Source organism: Melopsittacus undulatus, chromosome 1, assembly GCF_012275295.1.
Source record: "Melopsittacus undulatus isolate bMelUnd1 chromosome 1, bMelUnd1.mat.Z, whole genome shotgun sequence".
Taxonomy (NCBI): Eukaryota; Metazoa; Chordata; class Aves; order Psittaciformes; family Psittaculidae; genus Melopsittacus; species Melopsittacus undulatus.
The window spans coordinates 78,564,777-78,588,639 of record NC_047527.1 but is presented as its reverse complement, the minus strand read 5'-3'; the positions used below and the strand labels follow the sequence as shown (position 1 = coordinate 78,588,639).

The 23,863-nt window shown below is 37.6% G+C and overlaps 1 protein-coding gene across 2 annotated transcripts in view; it reads left to right on the top strand.

Annotated features, from left to right (window-relative positions):
* Positions 1 to 23,863, top strand: part of CDH12 (cadherin 12) — a 165,711-nt gene that overhangs the window by 103,041 nt on the left and 38,807 nt on the right. For both annotated transcript variants that reach the window (XM_005153353.4, XM_031052848.2), the window contains one exon: positions 13,452 to 13,639. In XM_005153353.4, coding sequence (XP_005153410.1) covers positions 13,452 to 13,639 — 188 coding nt within the window. The remainder of the gene's footprint in view (positions 1 to 13,451; positions 13,640 to 23,863) is intronic.

The following is a 23,863-nucleotide window of genomic DNA, read 5'->3' as shown; positions in this document are numbered from 1 at the left end:
CTGAACATGGAATTTTTTTAGAACCTGTGCTTTTGAATATATTCAGTGGGGAATTCCCACCTTGCATGTCTCATAGTAATGAGGAGTGCAGCTAAGGGGAACCCTCTAAACGCTATATATTTCTGTCAGAGTTATTTAACCTGCAGGTATCTGTTGGCCCACATTTTGGAAAAAATGAGGCACTTCAGAAAACTGATATTTTCTTTATAGGTAGAAGGAATAATGAGCTGGACTTATTTTATTAGTAGAAATTTATTTCCAAAGGTTTTTCACATATGTCTTGCTTAACTGTTAGTACACTGACTTTCTGCATTACTAAGCATGTTTCCTTGTTAAAGATAGAACTTTTACATAAATATTAAAATGTTTCATACCAAAGGTTGATTCTTGCCAAAATCTGAAAAAAATAAGTCAAAGACTAAAAGGAAAAGTACATCTGTTTCCTTTCATGGCAACGATGTTCAAACAATTAAATGAAAATTTGGTTTAATACAACATTGCATTTGAATAGAGAAGAATGGATAAAAGCTGTTTATCTGTAGGCATGCATCCTGGTCCAGAAGGGAACCAATGGCCTTTCAGCTGCTCACGTACACAAGAGCTGCTTAAGTAAAATGACAGCTCTTTAAGTAAAAAGACAGCTCTTTAAGTAAAAAGACAGGATGTGCTGAACCTTCCTAGAAGTTAGTGGTCAAACTTTCAGCTCATCAAGAATTAGACTGGTCTGAGCTAGATCTGAGGACAACTGGGGCTTGTTTCTGACCATTAAAATAAGCTGCAAGAAAGAGTGAATGGGTTATATTTGCTTCAACATTTAAATGACAAAGACTGTATAATTACTTGGTATAAATTATGCTTTATGGAATCAAACCAAGTAAGTGAAGTGGTTGATTCATATTTTGTAAGGTTATTGTGCTTCATTTTTCCTGTCTTTTTCTTTTGTTCTCTAGTGACAGATTGCCTGTGAAAGCGATTTAGAGAGATACTCTTATATGCTTAGCAATAAAAGCACATGTGAATCATTTTAGTCAAAGGAATAGCATGCCTTTTTATTTTACTATGACAGAAACACATTTTAGAGGATAAGGCCTTGTTGTAGAAAAAATACAATTGAATTTTAAAATTTATACAGTTTTTATTCTGATATTAGCAAGCAAAAGATGATTCTCAATTATCTCGTGAAGTCAGCAATAAGTTGGGGTTATTTTTAAGGTATGTGTTTTTAAGGTTTTGCTACCTGAATTCACATTTTTTTTCTATTATTCAGAAGAACTATTTGGCTAAAGCTATGTTTTATCATATAATTTCCAACTTATGGGAGAATTTTAGGGTAATGATTGAAAACTGTTTCTAATAGAAGACAGATGCATTAAGGTTTGAACATAAAACTTGAATTTTTTCTACTTGTGCATGTCTTGGCTTTAAAAAAGAAGCTCTCTGATGGTTAGAATCAATTATCTTGGGGCTGTTTTGCAACCATATTTAAAATGCTTGGATGGCTCTAGACCAGTGCCTAGATATAACAGGAGACATTATTTTGCTGTCATTGGTCTTTCCAGAAGCATACCATTGAAATCCATCAAGTTATTTTTCATAAAAGAACATGGCAAATTTACAGAAATGCTGACATGCTTGGAAACAGAAATGCAACTATTCATCTTTTGGCAATGACACCTTAAATAAGGCAAGGTTGAACAGTCATTCCTAGGACCTTGCACATTATCATTCTGTCTACATTGTAGAGATTTGCAGCTAACTGGATTTGGATTTCAGGAGTGGCCACTACAGTGCATTTCATAGAATGTATAAATATTTCCACTGGAGACAGCAGAGGAAACAATGATCTTAAAAAGTCAACAAAACAGATAATTCAGAAACTGGAAAAAAATATTATCTTTTACTGATGAAATTTCAGGACTTTCAGTGCAAGTAAAGAAGACCTTTATAAAAGAGAGTTAGCCCTTTTTCCTTTTTGTTATATAACCTTTGCATGCTACTTGGATGATCCATTATCTGGATGATCTATGATATAGATTTATTATCTATTTCACAATTATGATATTAGGAATAGAGTTTATATATCATTTAGATAGCATCAGTGGTTATTTATTGGTTCATATCATATTTTAATAGGTTTCCTTTCAAGTACTAACATCTGTAGAAATATTTTGACAAAAAGACAGCCAAATGCTGAACTTGAATAGCCTGCCTACACATACTTATGCATACCTCCTCCGTAGATTTAAAAATCTTGTCATAGTTATTTATCTACGTATTCTGAGAAGCAGAGTACATAACGGAAATGGCACACACACTATTTAGCAAAGGTTTTACTATATAAAAAGATGTAAATTTTGTTTACTCAGTAAACTAAATGTGACTGATTCTATTAATGTTTCTTTGAGCCAGCCTTGCTCAGATTTTATTGCAAAATTGTGTTCAGATGCAGAGTGCAATTAAAAGGTTTTCCAGTCCACATGAGGTAGAAAGAAAAATCTTTTAACCCACTGCCTTGGATGAATGACATAGACGTTCCTCAGATAATAGCATCTGTTTTAAAGATTTCAGAAGAATATAACACAGATCCCATTTAGTACTAATATAGGCATTTACAGATAAGGACTGTATGATAAATAAATTATTCTGTTCAGTAAACTAAAAAATTCAAATTATGAAAGCAGAGGTTCTGATAAAAGAAGTAAAACAAAAAAAAAAAAGAGAAAGATTTGCTAGAAAAATTACTTGGGATTAAGGCTCAGAGGTCTGATCTGCCTAATTAAGTATTTTTACAAGTCTACTTAGCTTTCTGGGAAGTTATTCTACCCACTGCAATTTAGAAAGCGAAGTATGGTACTCCTGTTAAAAGGTGTTGTGCTTTGTATACAGCAGTTGTATCTTCATTGGCTCTCAGAATGAAAACGGTTCCATCATTCATTGATTAAAGAATGTGCTTGGCAGACAAGATGCCTTCATTCAGTTCCAGCAGCTAATTACTTGTTTTATACCAAATGGGAAATCCTTACATAGGACAGGTGGACAGATTCATTGTAGACTAGCCTGGAGGCAGTGATTAGGTAAGAGAGCCAGAGCTTGCTTTGAATTAGAAAGGGAAGGAAGGTTGAATCCTGGTCTGTTCCATAAGACAGAAATGGGAAAAAGCACCAGTTTAGTTTTGTAAACCAAACTGAAGTCTTTTAATGTCAGAAAATATTAAAGAAGTCTGATTTCTGTTTACCTGCGAGTTTGGGGTAAAACAGAACTGTATTTTTTGAGTTGAACATTTGTATTTTAACCAACTACTTCAAGGAGTGATGCAAGACAGGAATGCAAAAACTCCTGAAACCTGCTCATGCGATTGTAAGCCAGTCATGAAACCAGCAGCCAATGCAGAGGTCAGTGTAATTTTGGACTGTAGTACTAGTGAGTTGCTTAAGTACAGCTTTAACACCAGAAAAACAATAGTCATATCACTATGTGAATAAATACTAGCAGACAAGTATTTGTTCAGTGCTGTTACAGAATCATAGGAGGACTTAGGGTAAGTCTTCTGTAATCCAAGTTCCTTCTAAGTCTCACACTTCTGTACCATTGGGATCTCTGCCTTCACTTTCTCTGGCCTTCTCTTTTCTCCTCACCCTATCTATCCCTACATTCAACATGCACTCCTGTCTTTCCTCTCCCAAAAGAGACACAACTTCGTCCTTGATCTCATTTTGATATTTCAGTGTGGCCGTCATCTTCTCCTCCTCCACAAGTGTTTTGTTCTTCCCCATAATGACGCTACTAAAACAATTAATCCTTTGTTGGTTCACTGCCGTCTCTGAGACTCTTCACATTTTACTATACTGATATCATGAGTCTTCACCATCCCAGCTAGATAAGCTCTTTACAGCTCTATCTTGCCACTACACTGTCACACAGCTTAGTGACCCTTGCGTGCTGTTTCTATTTGACCCGAGTTAGCTGCGTGTTCGACAGTTAGTCATAAAAAAGCCTCTCTACTTTTTTTCTACACCAGCACTCAATCACTGCAATTATAGACATCTTTACATAGAACAAAAGAAGGTATACAATGGTTCATATTTTCTTTGAAGACTTGAAGAAGGACATGAAAGTGCTGGGGAAAGTTCCTGGACATTTAAGCCATCTGTACTCTTAGCTTTAGCACATCCTCTGGCCACAGTTTTGACCAACACCAAGTAAAGCTTTCTCAGTCAAATTTGAGGCATTTTTGGAAATTAGTACAGATCAGGAATTATTCTCTGCAGTCACTTTCCAAGAAGCTGACCTATTTTGGTGTGGGTAAAATAATTTAATAACATGGAAATAGGCCATTCTATACCAGCTATTTCTGGGCCACAGAGTACAGTCACAGGTCTTTTGAGCCTATGCTTTGCAATCCAGGCCATACAGCCAACCTTGGGTGACAGTAGTTGACAGTTAAGTAGGCTTTTGTTACTATTTGTGAGCAATACAAAGAAGTTAACATAAAATTCAACATCTGTGCAGATTTCTATATACACTTATGCCAACTTTCTCTTATATTTTTATTATTCCTTTTTTGCATCAGAATTCTTTAAGCACTTTCAGGAGGAGCTGATTTGTTCCCAAAAGTGGATATAGTCTTAGCTCCCTAGAAATGTTTTGGGGTTTTTTTGGTAGCTGTCACTGTTTCATGGTCTTGATCATAAAGCATCTTGAAAGTGAAACATTTGATTCAGACCGAACAATGGCCCAAAACCCAACAAAAGCATGGTATTTTGAAAAAAAAAATAGTTACTGTAGATTCTCAAAACAGTAAATGCTTAGTAAGATTTGTCTGCTACACTTACATTGATTTTAAAAGTATCTTAAGAATGCATAACTGGTAAAGACTACCCTCAAAGGGTTTTTTTGCATACTGATTGAATTAAGCAAAAACCTCTTTAAAATGCTAAACTGAGATACTGAACCCTCAGCTTCAAAGCAGAGTGTGAAGTAAATATAGCTATTTCTTGGTACAGTTCCATAATCAATGAAAGATATAGGTAATTTGTCACTAGGTAAAATGTAATACTCTGATTGCATAGTAAGCAGTAGTCCAAGAAATACGAATAAGCACAACAGTGGTTAGAAGTTAAGTATCATCTATTGGTCATAAAATTCTGTTGCTAGTTTGCACTTACCCAATCCATTTTCCATTACTAGGTTTAAGGGGTAATTGATCATCAACAGCAAGACTTATAGGTCAATTATTTTTAAACACATCGTTATCATTATATTAGACTATTAAAATTTATTAATTCTATTTTGCATCTGCTATCTTCTGTATAGAAGTGTAAAAAATATGGTTCATAGAAATTCAACAGCCTTTGGCAGGATTCATGATATTCATTCTACACCAATGTGTTTTCTGTAGACAGCAATGAAGAAAATATTAATTCAAAACATAGAGAGTATTTAGACTGAATGCATGAAATTATCCACAGTAACCTTGGATGGCTTAAAAGCACCATGCATCTCCACCTGCTCTCTGATACTGAAGAGTAACTAGGGCTACAGATTCAACAGCATGGGGTTGCCTTGCAATGCCTTGAGAACTGGTTGGAGAGTGACTCACAGACTACAGTGTCACTTGCTGTGCCACTGTAATTTCTGGCAGCATCTGCTTTTTCCCCAAGGCTTTCTGTCTAAGTAAGAAATCAACACAGCCTTCTGCTTCTGACCACATGGGGCTTGCTTTTTTGAAAATCTAGAGGCTACAACGCAGCATAACGTGAAACAGACCATATGTAATTCTCTAATTATAATCACGATCGTTTAGGCTCATGATTTAAAAAAATACCTAAAAACTACAGTTGTAGTCAGATTTTCAACACTATTCCACTCCTGGAAGAAGCATTAAATGGAATGCCTAGAAAGTGCTTGCCACAATCCAAAGGTTCCTACTGACTGCAGTAGAATCTGCAGATACCAAGCAGCTTTGAAACTGCATTCTCTGGGTCCAAAATGCATGTTTAGTTGAATTTTCACATGAGGAAAGCTATTAGAAAAAAAGTAAGAGAAATATGCTGGAGGAACTCTCAAGTTTGCTGTTGAATTCATGATAATTTTTTTTCTCAGTGGCTTCCACAGAAATTTTTGATCTTATAAATGTGATCAACAACATGATCAAGAGAAGGATCTATGATTAAGTACTCAGTGCCCACAAATTTAATTGCAAAATTAGTGGTATTTATATAGAGATCTCACCTTTAAACACTTAAATTAGAACACATAAACAACACATTTGATAAGTTGATCATACTTGCTGTGAAGCAGAAGGGTCTGCAACTGTGAAGCCATTTGTCATCCTATTGAATCATTATTTTTTAGTCTATATCACACATTAAATTACAAGTATTTTAAGTAAACTGTATACAGTAAACCAAAACAACAAAGAACAGTAAACTATTATGCACTTGTACTAGATGATTTTAAATTTTTGTGCTTAAAAATAGTAATTCTCTGCTTTAGACTGTGCCAACATGGTAAAGTAATGTACATCATAAAATGTACCCAATAAGCATGTGAAAATCAAAGCTTCAAGGGAGTATTCTGAGTGATACAAATGTTGAGTATGTTTTATTTAGGTGATTTTAGGGGTGTAACTCAGGTGTGACTTGGAGGACTAAAGATAGGGACTTAATTTCCTTTGCTGATGGAGAGAAAAATGATTCTTCCAATAGAGATGTTTTAGAGAACTTGGCTTAGATAGAAAAGTAAATGGTTTGACCACATACTACAGAGTAAATGGATTGTAGTAAAGTTGTGTTTATTACATTTGGTGCCAGAGTAATAAAGAAAATATGAAAAAGCTCCTGCAAGATATTTAAGAAGCAGAGGTGTTAAGCAGAGCATTACAAATTCTGTGTCCCATTCTTGGCAATGTACTTTTCTTCATGTTAATGTTTCACATATATCATGCAATTTGAATTTTATAGAGGGAATAAGTGTATTGATTTATTTCATGGTGAAGGTGTGATCATGAAAATATTAGCAATAGACCTATCTGATAAATGCCAATTACATGCTGCCTGAGATTCTGAAAAAGGAAAGACGTTTTCTCCTGTAAAGTGTCCTTATTCTGTCTATAAGACATGCTACACCTTGATAATTCTTCATAACTACTGTATAACTTACATAAAAAAAAATTAATTCAGGCTTTTAGACTATACAACCTACAGTGATTTTTCTTATGGTATTTTGTACTACTTCGTTTGTTTGGTAATAGTTTCTTAATCAGTAGACTGGATGTTAACAGACCAGTTCTTTATTGGTCATGATGCGTAATGAAGCTGATTGTCTAGAACTGGTTTTCCACATAAGCTGTTAGAGGTCCAGGAAGCATATTGTCTAAGACAAGAACACATTGACAAAGTCAGACTTTTTACAAATGAGCATTTAGCCATTTTTCTGTATAGCAACACCAATGGAAGGGGAAGTAATAATGGTGGGATCTTTCATGTACAGTAATAACAACATAATTAAAGTAGTTACTCAGGAAATTGTTGTTGCGGTTTAAGCTCATCCGGTAACTTGGCACCATGCAGCTGCTTGTTCACCCCTGTTTTCCTTCCTCCTCCCCCCTCCCTTCCCTGGGCTGGCTGGAGAGTAGAATCAAAAGAATGTAAAATCTGTTGGTTGAGATTAGAACAGTTTAATAATTAATGTACAATATGCTAATAATAATAACAATGATGATAAGGGGAAATAACAAGGGGAAAAAAATCAGATTAAAAGGGGAAAGAAAAACAATAACACAAGTAATGCATGATACAATTGCTCACCACCCACCAACCGATACCCAGCCCAACCTGAGCAGTGATCAGTTCCTTCCAGGTAACCCCTCCCACTTTACATACTGGGCATGGCATGCTGTGGTATGGAATACCCCTATGGCTGGTTTCAGTTGAGTGTCCTGTCTCTGCTTCCTCCTGGCTTCTTGTGCCCCTCCTCACCGGCAGAGCTTGAGACTGTACACTCCTTGATCAAGGTAAGCATTACTTAGCAACAACTAAAACATTGTTGTTATCAACATGATTCTCAGACTAAAGCCAAAACACAGCACTGTGCAAGCTACTAGGAAGAAAAGTAACTCTAATCCGTCATTATAAACTTGATGAAGTTCTAGAAATGAACATTTTCTTCCCCTCCTAGTAAAACTTTGCCACCATACAAAAGAAGATTTAAGATTCTTTGAAGAAGTTTAAATATTAACCTTGCCTAGGTATTAGGACACACACATCTGTGTATCTGTGACTCTAAACAATTGTTTCTAGAATAACTTCTACACTATGTTGTTAAAGAGAATACTCTTTACTTTCTTTTCTACACCCAGCACTCTTTGGAAACAGAAGCTGTAGCTCCAAATACCTTCAGCTGAGAAAATAAGATGGCATTTCCCATCTCCTGAACCCTTGCTCCAATAGGGCAGATTATGCTGTGTGGAATTAGGCTCTGACATGCAATGAGGAGATTTATTTTGAGAAAGCTTTCTGACAATGGCTTATCAGTGAAAAAAAAAAACCCAACAAAAACTACAATTGGTTAAACTGATTTTTCAGTATACAAAAATTATACAAGGTATGATAAACCTTTCTTTTAACATTTTAGGGAAGAAAGAAAGAGGACGGCCTTGAAATCACAGTCTTTTAGCTGACCTGAGGGGCTGACAGAGTTCTGTCTCTGCAGCTGCCGGCTCTGGGGAAGCACCATCATGTGGATTACCCTAAACTTGGGCAAGAACAAACGCAAAAGTGGTTTTGCTTCTGCTTATTTTCCGTTAAAGAACTGGGGACCCTTGGACACCTGGGATCTTTGCAGTCTGCGGAGATGTAGCTCTTGCTAGGTGTGGACTTTGGAATCCACGGCAGAGAAACAGGATTTTTTTAAGAATAGCTATGCTCTATTTAATGAGGCCATAAACCCTAACTCAGAGCAGTGAGTCTGAGGATGGAAGATGTTTTACCAGACTGTGCCAGGTCATGATTTACCTGCATCAGAGAACATGGTGACAAAGCCTGATCTTTCTCATTTCCACACAAGGTCTCAGCCCCCTGCAGGGCAGAGCTGCAGCTGGGAGAGGCACAAATATGTCTTGCTGCTGTGCTAAATCTCATCTTCACAGTTTTAGGAGCATGAACATCAGATGTCACTAATTATTAGGCTGATTAGCTGTAACTGATAGAACAGGTTTAGTATACTAAGTATCTGATTGCATTTATGCTATTTTTTCTTTTGCCTATAAACTTGCTGTTAAAACACCAGCAAGTACACATAGAATCATAGAATCATAGAATAGTTAGGGCTGGAAGGGACCTTAAGATCATCTAGTTCCAACCCTCCTGCCATGGGCAGGGACACCTCACACTAAACCATATCACCCAAGGCTTCATTCAACCTGGCCTTGAACACTGCCAACTGTTGTCTTTACATTCTTCCTAAATGGACAGAAATTAGTGCCCTTATATCCTGGCCAGCATAAAAGCTGAAATGCCTTGGTAATTTAAGATAACAAGAATATAATCATATGCATGCATTTTTTTTTTCTGAGAAAAGAGTAAAGATTTAGATAAAAAAAATATTTCTGTGTGGCTGCTTATGCAATTCATGCTATCACTATTAACTGCAATGCAAGACTTTGGCAGCTGCCAAGAACAAATGAAAAAATACAGACAAAAAGCAGAAGAGGATAATCTTGCATACACATAGTGCTTGTGTAGTGACAGATTAGAAAAAAGCTCAAATAGCATTTACAGCTATTTTGTTGAAGGTCATTATGCATTTAGCTTGAGTCCTTAGAAGCTAACCTGTGTTATTTCTTAATATTTGTTTTGCTGATGAGATGTAATAATAATTTTAATTTCTTTTTATCAGAATTGAAAACTTTTTTGATAAAGATGATGCACTCATGAACTGAAGGTGTAGAGTAATAGAATAAAAAAACCCAACTCTTTAAGTAAAACCCCAGAACAACTTTTGAGCCTCAAAAACTAAAACTAATCTAATCATGTAAAAAAAAAATGTAAATGTGCTCTCGATTTCAGTCATTATGTCTGATTAACTGATTACCTGTCACTTACTGAACTCTGATTTTTTTTTTCCTGCTATGTACTTTGGAACCATCTTTGTTTCAGAAACTCAGAGGCAGCATGTTAGCTCACCTCCAGTTCAGTTTCCTGAATGCTTATTACTCAGCTTTTGGGGCTGAGTAAAAAGTCCTATCAGTCATTTCAGCTTGAAAGCTCCAAGAGCATCATCACTCATTTATTTTTATCATCCTCATCGAAGCTGCTGAACCTGAAATTCCGAGGAACTTTCACATTTTGAGTCACTTAGAGACTATGCAGGTGCTATAAGGGAATGTCTGAATGCTTATGCTAAGCTACGTAACCACTGTAGCTTATCTTTCTCTAGTTTTGGATTCTGGGTTTGATTTTAAGTGTAATTTAAGTGTGAAGTGCTGTGTAAGTTAAGCATATCAACTGACCTTAAATCGAACTTTTTTTATCTTAAAATTCCATTTACAACAGAGTGAAAAATCTTGTCCAGACAATATGTGTTGCTACTGGCTTTCTTATATGTGAAAATATTCTGAATTGCATGCAATATACATGAGTGAAATCAGCAAAAAGGTAACTAGTTGCAGCGTCCAGTCTTGTAATGCAGCCTGAGGGAAGTAAGGGCTTGCTCCTTTGGTACACCCAATGTAACTCATCTTTTACAAAAGCCAGAAGCAAACTTAGAAAACACATTTACAAAAGGTTAATGGAAGTGGAAGAAAATATTTTTGTAGGCAGAGAAGTCACATGTGACAATTTACAGAATTTGACAGAACTGTTTGAGCAGTGTAACCAGCTGCTATGTAAGTTTTTCTGAGCTACTTGTTCCATCATTCCTAGAAGCTGTAGAAAGCAAGGGTTTTAGGACCTTTGGGAGTAAAAGGCTATTACTCAGGTCTGTTTCGGTATACTTCTACAACAAATGGAGAATAGTGTATACAGGCAAAATGGACAATAAAAACTGAATAATGCTAAACTGTCACAGCAAGTCCACAGCAAGAAATAATGTCTTCTAGAAATAGAAATATAAAAATCTACAAAACTGTCTTTTTGTTGCACTCCATGTGCAGCATGTATTTATCATTTCAAATGTCTTCTGTACAAGGATTATATCCTTGGGTAAAAAAAAAAAAAAAAGGTGGTTTTCATGCTATACATTATATTCTCTTGAAGTTTTTCCCTGAGATGGCAACAATATACATTATTTGTTTTTATATATTTTATTCTGAAAGTATATTGTCACACAAGCACCATTAACAGCTTCTATATGCTCTGAAGATAATATTACAGGAGGATGATGGTAGTATAATTACATACTACATCTTCAGAGATCTGATTCTGGCAGAGTTGAAGATTACTTCAGAGTTTCAAATTAATCTGAATGACCCCATCTTTATTGCTGTTGAATTTCTAGAAATGATAAAATGCCAAGTCATTGAAAATAACTGATAAAAGCCTAAGCAATCTGAAATGAGTAATGTAGTGTTTCTTTGACTCCATCTAAGTCCCATACGCTTTACAGCAAGGTAGAGTGTTTTATAGAGAAATGTTTTTTTTTAATGAATTTGAGTGCTCTTCGGTTCACTAAGAATAGATCAACTAGGCAAAGAAGTAAAAGTCCATTATCATATGCTTTTACATGTTTACGTTCACTAAAACTGTGTCTGTAAAGAGCAAACACTGCAGCAATGATTTCTGTCATCCAGTGTAAGAGTCTGTAAAAGACCTGGTTTCAGGGCTTAAACTATGTTGTGGAGACAAGACAAGGTTTACATTCAGCTATAATTTGCATACAGACAGACTGAGGGAGGAAACCGACAATGCAGATTTTTTTCAGAGGCAATCAGACAATCATACAGTCCAAACAACTAGCTCACTAAAGATTAGGTTTGCTCCTAATCCAGCAGTGCTAATGTGATTTTTTCCCTCACCTGAATATATTGCAAAGCTGAAAAAGCTGACACAGCATGCATTGTGAGGAGATAACAACAGGCAACAGCGTCTGCTGTTTAATTCAAAGGGCTGGATGTGAAAGTCATCTATCCTGCTGTTACGCGATACACACCTTCTCAGAGCCTCATTTTGTGAAAAGGGACTGAACCACTACCAGGCAGAAATCTCCCTCCAATACACCTTCCACTAGTCATAGGTGCCTGTCCTGCTGTACCAGTGAAAAAGAAGTGTATATGTCCTCCTATGTGTTCGCATGTAGAGGAACAGAAAAGGCCATTGCCAATGTTTTTCCGCACCAAAGGGGCTGTTGTATGAGAGCTGTTGGAGGATATCCCAGGAAAACGAAATGATAGAGCAAGCAAATGCTAGCTGAGGGGCAGGATGAAGCAAATCAAACATCCTGGGTCCACTGAAATCAGTTGCAAAAGCTGGTGATTCTGACAGCAAAGGCTGCTGCTTGAAGTAAGGCGAACACTACCTGCTCACTGCAAATACTTGTCATAGTGGTGTTCACTGGCAAAGTAACAATTCCAGCAAGAGGTGCAGCTGAACAGGAAAGGCTGGCATTTCAGTAGCAGTGTATTAAGTCGGGGCACAATATAAACTAAAGCCTGTTGCTACTGATGTTGTTAAAGTGGAGGCTTACTCAAAGTACTTTCTACCTTTTCTTTTAGCTATTTCAGCTATTATACCTTGATTTTTTTTGGCATAGCTGTTTCCCTGAATGAAATCAGTTTGTCCTCACATATGAGTAGTAAGGCTTATTTTAAAAGCATGTAATTTTTCTGTTTGGTTGAGGCTTTTTTTAAAACTTTTATTACCACTAAAGGTAAATAAGCTGAAAATGAAACTCTGCAGAGCTAAAAGTTTATGGTTAGCATTGAAAAATTTAGTAGGAGCACCCTCTGGTACTCTTTGTCTTCTCCCCCCACAAGGAGTTGTTCATACAATTATGTGTATTACAGAAATAGGTGGAAACCCTTTTTCCATTGTATTTTTCCTTCCAACTACTGTGAAATGTATAGGTATATTTTCCTCAAACAAAATAAAAAAATCAGATACTAAAAATTGTTAAACATAGGAGGAAAATTCTTATAAACATGTACTCTCTACAAGTAGAATTTAATTCAAAACAATTAATCATATGGGTAAAATTAAAGATAGAAATACAGATAGCTATTTCAAGAGATAGAGATTATAAGTCCCTTAGAGTTGCACTGGACCAAATTTAGAAACTGGGGAAAATCAATGGGTAAAATATGAATTTTTTCTTCTAGACATTTGTTGGTCTGATCTCATAATTTTAAGTGGATTATTTACGTCTGTTTCTTTTGCCCAGGCTCCATGGTTTTAATCAGACATACTATGTTAATTATTAAGAAATCACAAAAATGACTGTCTACCACTTTGTCACAGGTATCTTCCATTTAAAAGTACCTGAGTCCTCTCATGTTGGTTCTGCTATTGGAAGGATCAGAGCTGTGGACCCTGATTTCGGGAAAAATGCAGAAATTGAGTATAACATAGTTCCAGGAGATGGAGGGAACTTGTTTGACATCACAACAGATGAAAACACGCAGGAAGGAGTTATCAAACTGAAAAAGGTATGTGGCAATGATAGGATATTTGTACCCAAGGGAGAAAATGGGTAAGAGAATTAAATGTTGTGCAATTAAACTCCATAATTAAGACACAGTTGTTTGCATCTTTATTAGAATCTAAGGCTGTGATCTTAGTCTTAAAATAAATTGTAGTTGCTCTTTATGTTAGGGATAGGCTGGAGAGTATGGAACTCTCTCTGGGGACAGGTGATCAGTTAACAGAAACTTTGTGGGTCAGGGTTAAGGGGAAATTGGTGATGGGACACATTACTGTGGGGATATGTTACAGACCGCCTGATCAAGAGGAACCTGTGGATGAAGAACTCTACAGACAAATAGGAAAAGCCTCACACTCGCAGGCCCTTGTTCTCATGGGGGACTTCAACCACCCTGACATCTGTTGGGGCAACGGTACGGCCCAGCACAAGCAATCCAGGAGGTTTCTCGATTGTGTGGAAGACAACTTCCTTCTGCAAGCAATAAAGGAGCCAATGGGGAGAGGTGCCCTGCTTGACCTCGTGCTCACCAACAGGGAAGGGCTCGTTGGAAATGTGACTCTCCAGGGAAGTCTTGGATGCAGTGATCACGAGATGTTCAAATTTGAGGTCCTCAAGACAGTGAGAAGAGCATGCAGTAAGCTCACTGCCCTGGACTTCAAGAGAGCAGACTTTGGCCTCTTCAGGAACCTGCTTAGCAAGGTTCCATGGGATATAGCCCTAGAGGGCAAGGGGGCCCAAGACTCTTGGTTAACATTCAAGGATCATCTGCTACAAGCTCAAGAGTGTTGCATCCCGACTAGAAGGAAGTGCAGCAGGAGCGCCAGGAGACCTCCTTGGATGGATAAGGAGCTGCTGAGAAAAATTCACAGGAAAAAAGAGGCTTATAAAAGGTGGAAGCAAGGACAGACGACATGGGATGAATACAGGGATGTTGTCCGGGAAGTTAGGGACCAAGTTAGGAAAGCTAAGGCCCAACTGGAGCTAAACTTGGCAAGGGATGTTAAAGATAATAGGAAGGGATTTTATAGGTATGTAGCGGCTAAAAAACAGACTAAGGACAGCGTAGGCCCCCTCCGGAAACTTTCGGGAGAACTGGCTACACAGGACTTTGAGAAAGCTGAGGTTCTGAATGGCTTCTTTGCCTCGGTCTTCACTGGCAAAGGCTCTGACCGCAGCACCCGAGTCTTGGAAGGCGGACGCAGGGACTGTGAAAACCTAGACCTTGGGCCCACTGTACATGAGGATCTGGTTCGAGACCATCTTAAGAACCTGAATGTACACAAGTCCATGGGACCTGAAGAAATCCATCCGCGGGTCCTGAAGGAGCTGGCAAATGAAGTTGCAAAGCCACTGGCCAATATATTTGAAAAATCATGGCAGGCAGGTGAAGTTCCTGATGACTGGAAAAAGGGAAATATAACTCCCATTTTCAAGAAGGGGAAAATAGATGACCTGGGGAATTACAGACCAGTCAGTCTCACCTCTGTGCCTGGCAAAATCTTGGAGCAGATTCTTTTGGAAGGCATCCTAGGGCACATGAAAAAGAGAAATGTGCTTGGTGACAGCCAGCATGGCTTTACTAGGGGAAAATCCTGCCTGACCAATTTGGTGGCATTCTATGACGGGGCTACGGAACTGATGGACACGGGTAGAGCAGTTGACGTCATCTACCTGGACTTGTGCAAAGTGTTCGACACTGTCCCACATGACATCCTTGTCTCTAAATTGGAGTGTCATCAATTTGGTAGGTGGACCACTTGGTGGATAAAGAACTGGCTGGATGGTCACAGACAAAGAGTTGTGGTCAACGGTTCAATGTCCGGTTGGAGATCAGTAACGAGTGGTGTCCCTCAGGGATCGGTGTTGGGACCGGTCTTGTTTAATATTTTTGTTGCTGACATGGACAATGTGATTGAGTGTGCCCTCAGCAAGTTTGCCGATGACACCAAGCTGTGTGGTTCTGTTGATACGCTAGAGGGAATGAATGCCATTCAGAGGGGCCTTGACACACTTGTGAGGTGGGCTGATGCCAACCTGATGAAGTTTAGCCATGTCAAGTGCAAGGTCCTACACCTGGGTGGGAGCAATCCCAGGCACAGCTACAGGTTGCGCAAAAAGAAAATTCATGGTAGTCTTGAGGAGAAGGATTTGGGGGTGTTAGTCAATGAGAAAATGAACATGAGCCGGCTTCAGTGTGCGCTTACAGCCCAGAAAGCCAACCGTATCCTGGGCTTCATCAAAAGGAGCGTGACCAGCAGGTCGAAGGAAGCGATCCTGCCCCTCTACTCTGCTCTCGTGAGACCTCACTTGGAGTATTGTGTGCAGTTCTGGTGTCCTCAACATCAAAAGGACATGGTACTGTTAGAACAAGTCCAGAGGAGGGCCACGAGGATGATCAGGGGACTGGAGCACCTCCCATATGAAGACAGGCAGAGAAAGTTGGGGCTATTCAGCCTGGAGAAGAGAAGACTGCGTGGAGACCTCATAGCAGCCTTCCAGTATCTGAAGGGGGCCTACAGGGATGCTGGGGAGGGACTATTCATTAGGGACTGTAGTGATAGGACAGGGGGTAACGGGTTGAAACTTAAACAGCAGAGGTTTAGACTGGATATAAGGAAGAAATTCTTTCCTGTTAGGGTGGTGAGGTACTGGAATGGGTTGCCCAGGAAGGTAGTGAATGCTCCATCCCTGGCAGTGTTCATGACCAGGTTGGATGAAAGCCTGGGAGATATGGTTTAGTGTGAGGTGTCCCTGCCCATGTCAGGGGGGTTGGAACTAGATGATCTTGAGGTCCTTTCCAATCCTAACTATTCTATGATTCTATGATTCATTTCACATACTGTCAAGTATGACTTTTCATAAATAATGCCAGTTACATCAGCAGAGAAGTAATTCTTATCTCTGCTAAGAAAGTATAATTTCTCTTTTATGGGGAGTTTTCCACCTAAAACCATGTGAAACAATGTGCCAGATCAGAGCATGGAATGAAAGAACTGTATTTTATGTTTGCGAAAATGTATTACATTTTCACTTATAAGAATTTTATTTTGAAAGGTATTATGTTTTAGTTTTATAATGAAGCTGTTGTATAGTACTGTGAAGAAAAGAGTTTTTACTTAAGGTAGAGGAGTTCCAAATGATTGCAAATCAACTTGTCCTACTTCCAAGTCTCCTGATAGTGTTTCAAAGAGCTGATTATCAGATACTCATGCAAAGGAGCACACTGCAACTCATCTATTGATGTTCTTTTATTTTATGAGAATAAGTTCAAGGTTACTGAATTTATGAACTTTGAAGATGGAAAGGATAATTGTTATTTGTAATTTAGTGATTAAAGCACTCAGTAGGAGAGATAATGGTTCTTTTCTGAGGCCAGGCATGTACATGTACACCAATGATCAACTTTTTAACTAGAAAGAGATTTGAACCACCAACTAATTTTAAAGGCCAGCTTATGTTTCATAGACAGCTCATTCTTGGAGGTGTAATTTTTGTAAAATAAACACATCTAGGAGCTGAACACTTTGCAAGGGTCAAGGAAGGAAAGCACTTTGGATATATGTTTTAAGACAAGCTTTAGGAATAGAAAGCTTTATTTAAAAAAAAAAATTAGGATTTAGGTACTTAAATTTCCTCCAGCTCTAGCCATGGGTTTATATTTGCATTTATTCTAACAATGAAATTCCTGGTTTCAGCCTCTTGACCTGGGAAACAGTAAATTATCCATGAGTGTATTAAAGGACCAGATGATGTCAACCCACTTACTCTTCTGTTAGTTTTAATGACATATAATGGAATCTGCAATACCCACAGGAACTAATTTGATGAGACACAAACTCTTTGCACTTTTCACAGACATATACCCCCTCTTTTCTGACTTAAATTTTGTACTCACTGTTTCCTCCTTATGTGAATTTGTAAACTTGGCTTCATTTTTAAAAATTATTCTGATCACCTTTTTCCTTCTATGCAGATGACTCAAAAAGGGCTCCACCTGGAACTGTCAGGCTGAGCAGCTGCATGCCCCTCTGCATGCACTTTCAGTCAGAAATGACAATGAGTGGGAACCACTGAAAAATTAATGTTTGAGCGTTGTGAGTAGGTTTTTGTAAGATTCAGTTCTCCCTCAACTAGTCCTAAGCATCGGATGTGCTGCTTGTTTTTATACACAGCAATGGAACTTTTCCATGCTTGTGGTTAAGTGTATGTATATTAGAGTGCATAGACAAAACTTTCAAATCGGCAATGCAGATTCAAACAGCATGCATGTAAAATTTGTTATTGGTAAAGAGGATTCATATATGAATCTACTTGATACAGTTATCTTGGGATCAGCACAGACAAAATGCCTGGCCACTTTTGAGGCTGTTATATGGGGAATTATATATCAGCTAATTGAACCACTAATTAAACAAAAACCAAAACACACAACTGTCGTGGAATGGACTCAGTCAGTAATTAATATAATCAGACAAAAAGCCATTTATTGCAAAGCATTAACTCCTTATATACTATTGCTTACACACATCTACAGCAATTTGGCATATCATGATTGGATACTTGTCTTGAAGACCCTTAGTGACTAACATATAATTGGTTAAGCACAGGTGTGAGAACTTGACCTCGAAAGCTTGCCAACAGTCCACAGTTCTCATAACTCAGTGAATTCCAGCTTCTTCTTATCTTGCTTGCTTAAGCTTCCTCGGGCCTCTCATGGCCTTGCTGTATCTTTCAGAGTTATTCAGAGATCATGTACCAAATATTCATTCTCCTGTGAGAACACTGTCTCCACACACAACTAATTCTGTATCCAGATATTTAGAGTTGGTCACTGTGTTTTGCTGCATTCAGTCTTTTCAGTAACAAGATAAGGCATATCTGAAAGTCTAGGACATTTAACAACAGCAGAACATCACTTGATGCTGCCTAATGTAAATGATAGATCTCTGTCATTGAATAGAAGGGGAAAATATATAATCCTAATTCCTTCTTAATCTTCTTCATCATAGGGAGCCTGGGGTCAGTGACAGGCTGTGAAGGTCAGGGAATACAAGCATTGTCCTAACATGTAGGTCCTCCAGAAAAGAATGCCATCATACAGACCATACATCTTGCTCTTCACAAAACTTTTCTCAGGGAAAAGGTTCCATTAATAAGCTTTAAATAAACTAAGTGTTTTAAGCCATTTTGGAATGACCCCAAATCCTTCCACTTAAGTTCCTTGCTGGATCCTAGATTAAACAAGAACAATTTGGATTCTCAGTGATACTGTCAACTCAGTTTTCATATCCTTTATGCTTATGATAATATAAATGTGTTTTCATGGGCTGCAGTTTTCAGAATCCAGAAATGCTGGGCATTCACAACTCTGTAGACACCTATTAAAGCATGCTACCCATATTGTACAAGCCTGCAACAACACCATTCGTTTGCCTACAGAGTACCAATTTTACATTGCATCATGTTCAAAACACTGATTTGACATTATGGGATTATGCAAATATTTAAATTAGGTATGCATCAAAGTCCTTCTTTAAATCAAAGCTGGTAAATGAATAGGACCAACATTTTCAGTCATGAATTATCAATAATTAATAGTCAAAGCCACTAATAAAAAGTGCCATATGCTTTAAAAACTGATCGGCTCTTCTTCTGTATCATAGGGTATTATGAGGCCATAAGTGCTGTAGTAATTAAGCGCTGAGACATGTCAAAACCCTGCCTTTATTTTTCCTGGAAAATTTCTTGCAGCTAGGAATTGTCAGTCACTGCATGGATGCTTTTTTTTTTTTTTTGTTTAGTTGTTATGCAAAAAAAACATAAAGATTTTTCTATATCCAAATTGATAAAAATTAAACCTTCTTGCATAATATCTTGTTTTGGTAAAAAATACATCTGATGATAAAAAATTGCAGAAGCCAAATTGTTTTCTTCAGCATATTAAGTGCATTGATGGAAGCAAAAGGCCATTCTCTGCTTCTCAGACACCAAATGGGCATAAACAGCTACAACTGGACAAGATGCACATCTTAAATGATCTGGTTTAGGTACTAGTTTATGTTCATACTACCATCCAATATAAATGTGATTACTACTGCTCTTGTGGTATTTACATATGTTAACAATTCAATAGCTTTTCTTATATTCTACTAAAGATAGGATCCAAATGCCGTTTAGCACCACTGTGTGGTTAGTACTGTAATAGCTTCCTCTCTCCCAAAAAGGGGAACATAGTAAAGAGGAGGAAATGCCTTACTTTAGGATAATGCTGCATTCAGTTTTTCATAAGAGTAAGAAATACTACTATATTAGGGAAAGAATGACCATTATCTTCCCCTGTCTGGTGCTATTTAATACAGTGTTTATTGGTGTTTATAATCACATAGTATCTGTCATCCTATCTGAATGCTTCAGGAAATTTGAGTGTAAACTGATAGAAGCAGGGTAACAGAAAATACAATCTCTTTTGTACCAGAGCTTAGTTGCCTCACATAGGGCACAAAGTAGTGTTCCCAGGTACAGGAGGAAAGTGTGTGAGTCCCAGGCAAGCCCGTGATTTTATTGAAACTTCATTGAAACTGAATCTTCAATGACCATACCCAACAGAAAAAGAAAACAAAAGGATCTGAGCTTCACTGAATAGCTGGCACTAAGTTTATTAAACTAAGGATGAGTTTATAGGATAAGCCTATTGTGTGTGGAAGCCTTTTAATTGACTTAGTATGAGCTAATCCAGAAATTTAACAGAGTTGAAACATTAGGTCTGGATCAGACATTACTTTACAAATTTGTGCAAAGTTCCATTAAAACCCAGGAAAAATTCCCTGTATCTATGGTGCACCTGGTGTGATCCTATACTGCTGCACTATACTGGATGAGCTGCTCCATGTGGGTCAGTGGAAATGCAGGGAATAATTGCATCTTGGTTTTTGGTACACCTGTCACACAGGTGACAAAGTTGTATCCACCAAATCACAGGATGTCATGGAGGACACTGCATAATGAAAAAGAATAACCTTAGTGATGATGTAATAACAGGAACTGGGGGAATGATGAACAGACCCAGTAGCTGCAGGGGGGTATTTAGAATGTATGCTTCCTTATAACTTCAGGGGCCTCTTTTAAAAAGCTTTTCATTGGAGTCAGCATGCAGAAGTTTGACTGCACACTAAACTGAGCTGTCTTGCTCATGCCCGTGTATGTAGTGCTGGGACATTGCTATAATGTAAAAGCAGTCTGGCAGTATGTGTACACCACAACAGTGAGCATAAAGCAAACTTCTGACTCTGCCTTATCCAGAATTGCATTATGCTTACTACTTGCTTTACTAGCAAGACTGGACTGGCTATTAATCCCACCACTTCTTTCTCCAAAGGTAGGAAATACCCTCTCCAGGTGTGTGCACAGGCACTGTCTGCATATAATCATAACTAACTCATGAGTTTGTGTAAGTGGGAATTGTGGTCTTACATTTTGAGAAAGAGCAAGCTTCTTTTAGTGCAGGCAGAAGGCAGTGACCTGGGTGCAGGCACAATCCTAAAGACTGCCATGGTAGTCACAAAGGAGAATGACAGGAAGAGTGAAGAAGAGGATATATTTGGTCTCTATAGTTTTCAGATACAGCTGTTGGGTTTGTTTTTTCCTCGAACAGTGAAAGGTACCTGCAGAAACAGGTAAGATGCTTGAGAGTAGCAAACAGATGAATCCTTGCATTGGTCAGCTTCTCCACACTTCCAGATACAGAACATAAGTGTATTTTGCCTACTTCCCATCAAGTCTTGAAACACTCACTTCAGAGTTGGTCAAAATACAGCACTTGGTGTAGATTTGGCCTATAGATTTCATGTTTTACTGTCCATTCTTGCCTTTAACTAATGAATGCTCCTGGTTTATTCAGACCTTGTTTTAATAAATCAACCTGCTCTACAATGCCAATTATTTCCTAGTGCTACTTAAAATCCAGTGCAGAAGGGTAGTTACTGAAACGTCATGCACAGCAAACAGTCTTATGGCAATATTTCACAAAATATGCAGTCACCCAAACCATTTTCAAGGGGAAACTCTTGCCACGTTTTGAGACAGGCGTGTATGATGCAGAGTTGATCTACAGCAGCACAGCACTAGTGTAAATGCAAGGCTAAGTAAATAATGCTTCGTCTCAACCTAGTGCTACTATCCATATCTATGCTTATGCTGTGGGGCTTACAATCTCATTTCCAAATATGCTTTTCCATCATTGTAGGTGTGGAACCTGAAAGCCTGTGTCACAAAAAAATGCTGTTCTATCTCTTCAGTGTGGATAAATAGCAGAAATTTCTAGAAGTTCTTGTCCTGACTCTTCATGAAGTAGAACAAACTGAAAGGACGGCTAAATTCATCTTTCAGCCCATTTTTTTCACTTGTTCTTCAATAGTCTCTCTTCTGCCCTGCTATCTATCTATCTATCTATCTAACCATCCATCCAGTACTTCATTTAGATAGACACATCTATATAGTAACATTTTTAGCTTCTATCTTAAATAAAGGAAACAGTAATATTTCAAAATACATTTATATCTAACAGAGAGCTGTTTATGTGCTTTCCTAGTCATAAATAAGTCCATTCATGATACTTCCAGAGTTGCAAGATAAAGTGATTTGTTATTATGTGTTATTTGATTTTGGGATTTGTAGAATGCGTTTGCTGCACACGGCTGTATATATGCTGATAATGCTTTACTATGCAACTATATAGAGCAGCTTGTAACCGTAACACAGGGAAAGCCAGATAAGAACCAGTAAGGGAGCCAAATATATCTACTCTGTCACTAGTACTTAGAATATCAATTAGAAATACTCCTCTAATTGTTGAATAGTTCAGTTAATAAAGATTGCCTCAATATTAGCAAAAATGCTGTTTACATGGAAAAACTTGTAGCTTTTGTAAACTAAAAAAAACAACTTTATTCAAATTTAGTTTTCTGAATATTATTCTTTTTATAGAAGGAATAAATATTTATTTCTGTTGGTTATTTATTTTAAAAAGACATTCCATTAAAATCTGATTAAATGAAAGTGGTTTCAATAATTTTTTTTTTTTTAAATCCAAACATTCTGCTATCTTACCAGCACTCCAGATTTTAAATGAAATTATGACTGAGCACTGCCAGACATTCATTATGTAACGGCAAAATATGTCTTAAAATAAAAAAAAAAAAAGAAAGGAAAAAGCAGCTAAAAGAATTGCATGGATCACTCATTTCCTTCACAGAGTTTAGTGGTGTCTGCTAAAAAAAGACATATGAAGAAATGCTATTTTAACATCTAGAAAATTAAAAATCAAGAAAGTTTTGCCTGAGAGCTAGGCATACTTTCAATTCTTCTGTTTTCAGGCATATCAGAAAAATGCCAAAATTTAGCATTATCGATAGCTATCCCTATTGCTCAACTGTTTAAAACTGCGAAGGCGAGAACTAGTTAGAAGATTGTAGCATGGGTTGCCCATAAACACAATACATCAAAACCATATCCGTTTGCTGCATGATATATGTTGTACAAAATATTTTTCTTTTTGAAATTAAAACCTAGGTTTACTACTTGCAACATTTCCCATCTTTTCACAGACCTTTCAGTTGTAGTTTAACCTCTCATATGCTATAAGGTTAAATGATGCTATTTTCATAGAATCATAGAATCACAGAAGCAGCTAGGTTGGAATAGATCTTTAAGATCATTAATTCCAACCATTTTGTGGGAGTCTGTCACTGATTTCTTCCTCTGATGATGGCTCAGCACTTTCTGCTTGTCTCTTCCAATGTCAAGTGCCATCTGTGCTTCGTACAGGTCACACATTGTTTAACCTCTAACTGTATTTCTCATCAGATCCATAGAAAGACAGAGAGAAAGAACTGGTTTCTCTGATGTTACAGTGGAAAAATTATTTCCTTCCTTAAGGTCAAACTGTGTTTTCAAAAAGTATACCATAGTGCTGCCCATCATGCTGGGCAGTGGGATGAGTAGTGATGCAGACCTTTAATCCATCTTTTGAGTAGCTGTGCAGTAAAATATGCTAGCCTCAACACACAAATACACAGAATTGATTAAAGTTTTATGCCTTGTTGTCCATCTCCAAACAAGCACTCTGCTTCCCTTGTATCCTGAAATTTGTGACTGGGCACTGGCCAAGGACTGTGATCTAGTACTCCTGCCTTGAAAGAACTCAGAGAAAGATAGCCTGCAAGGGATGCAT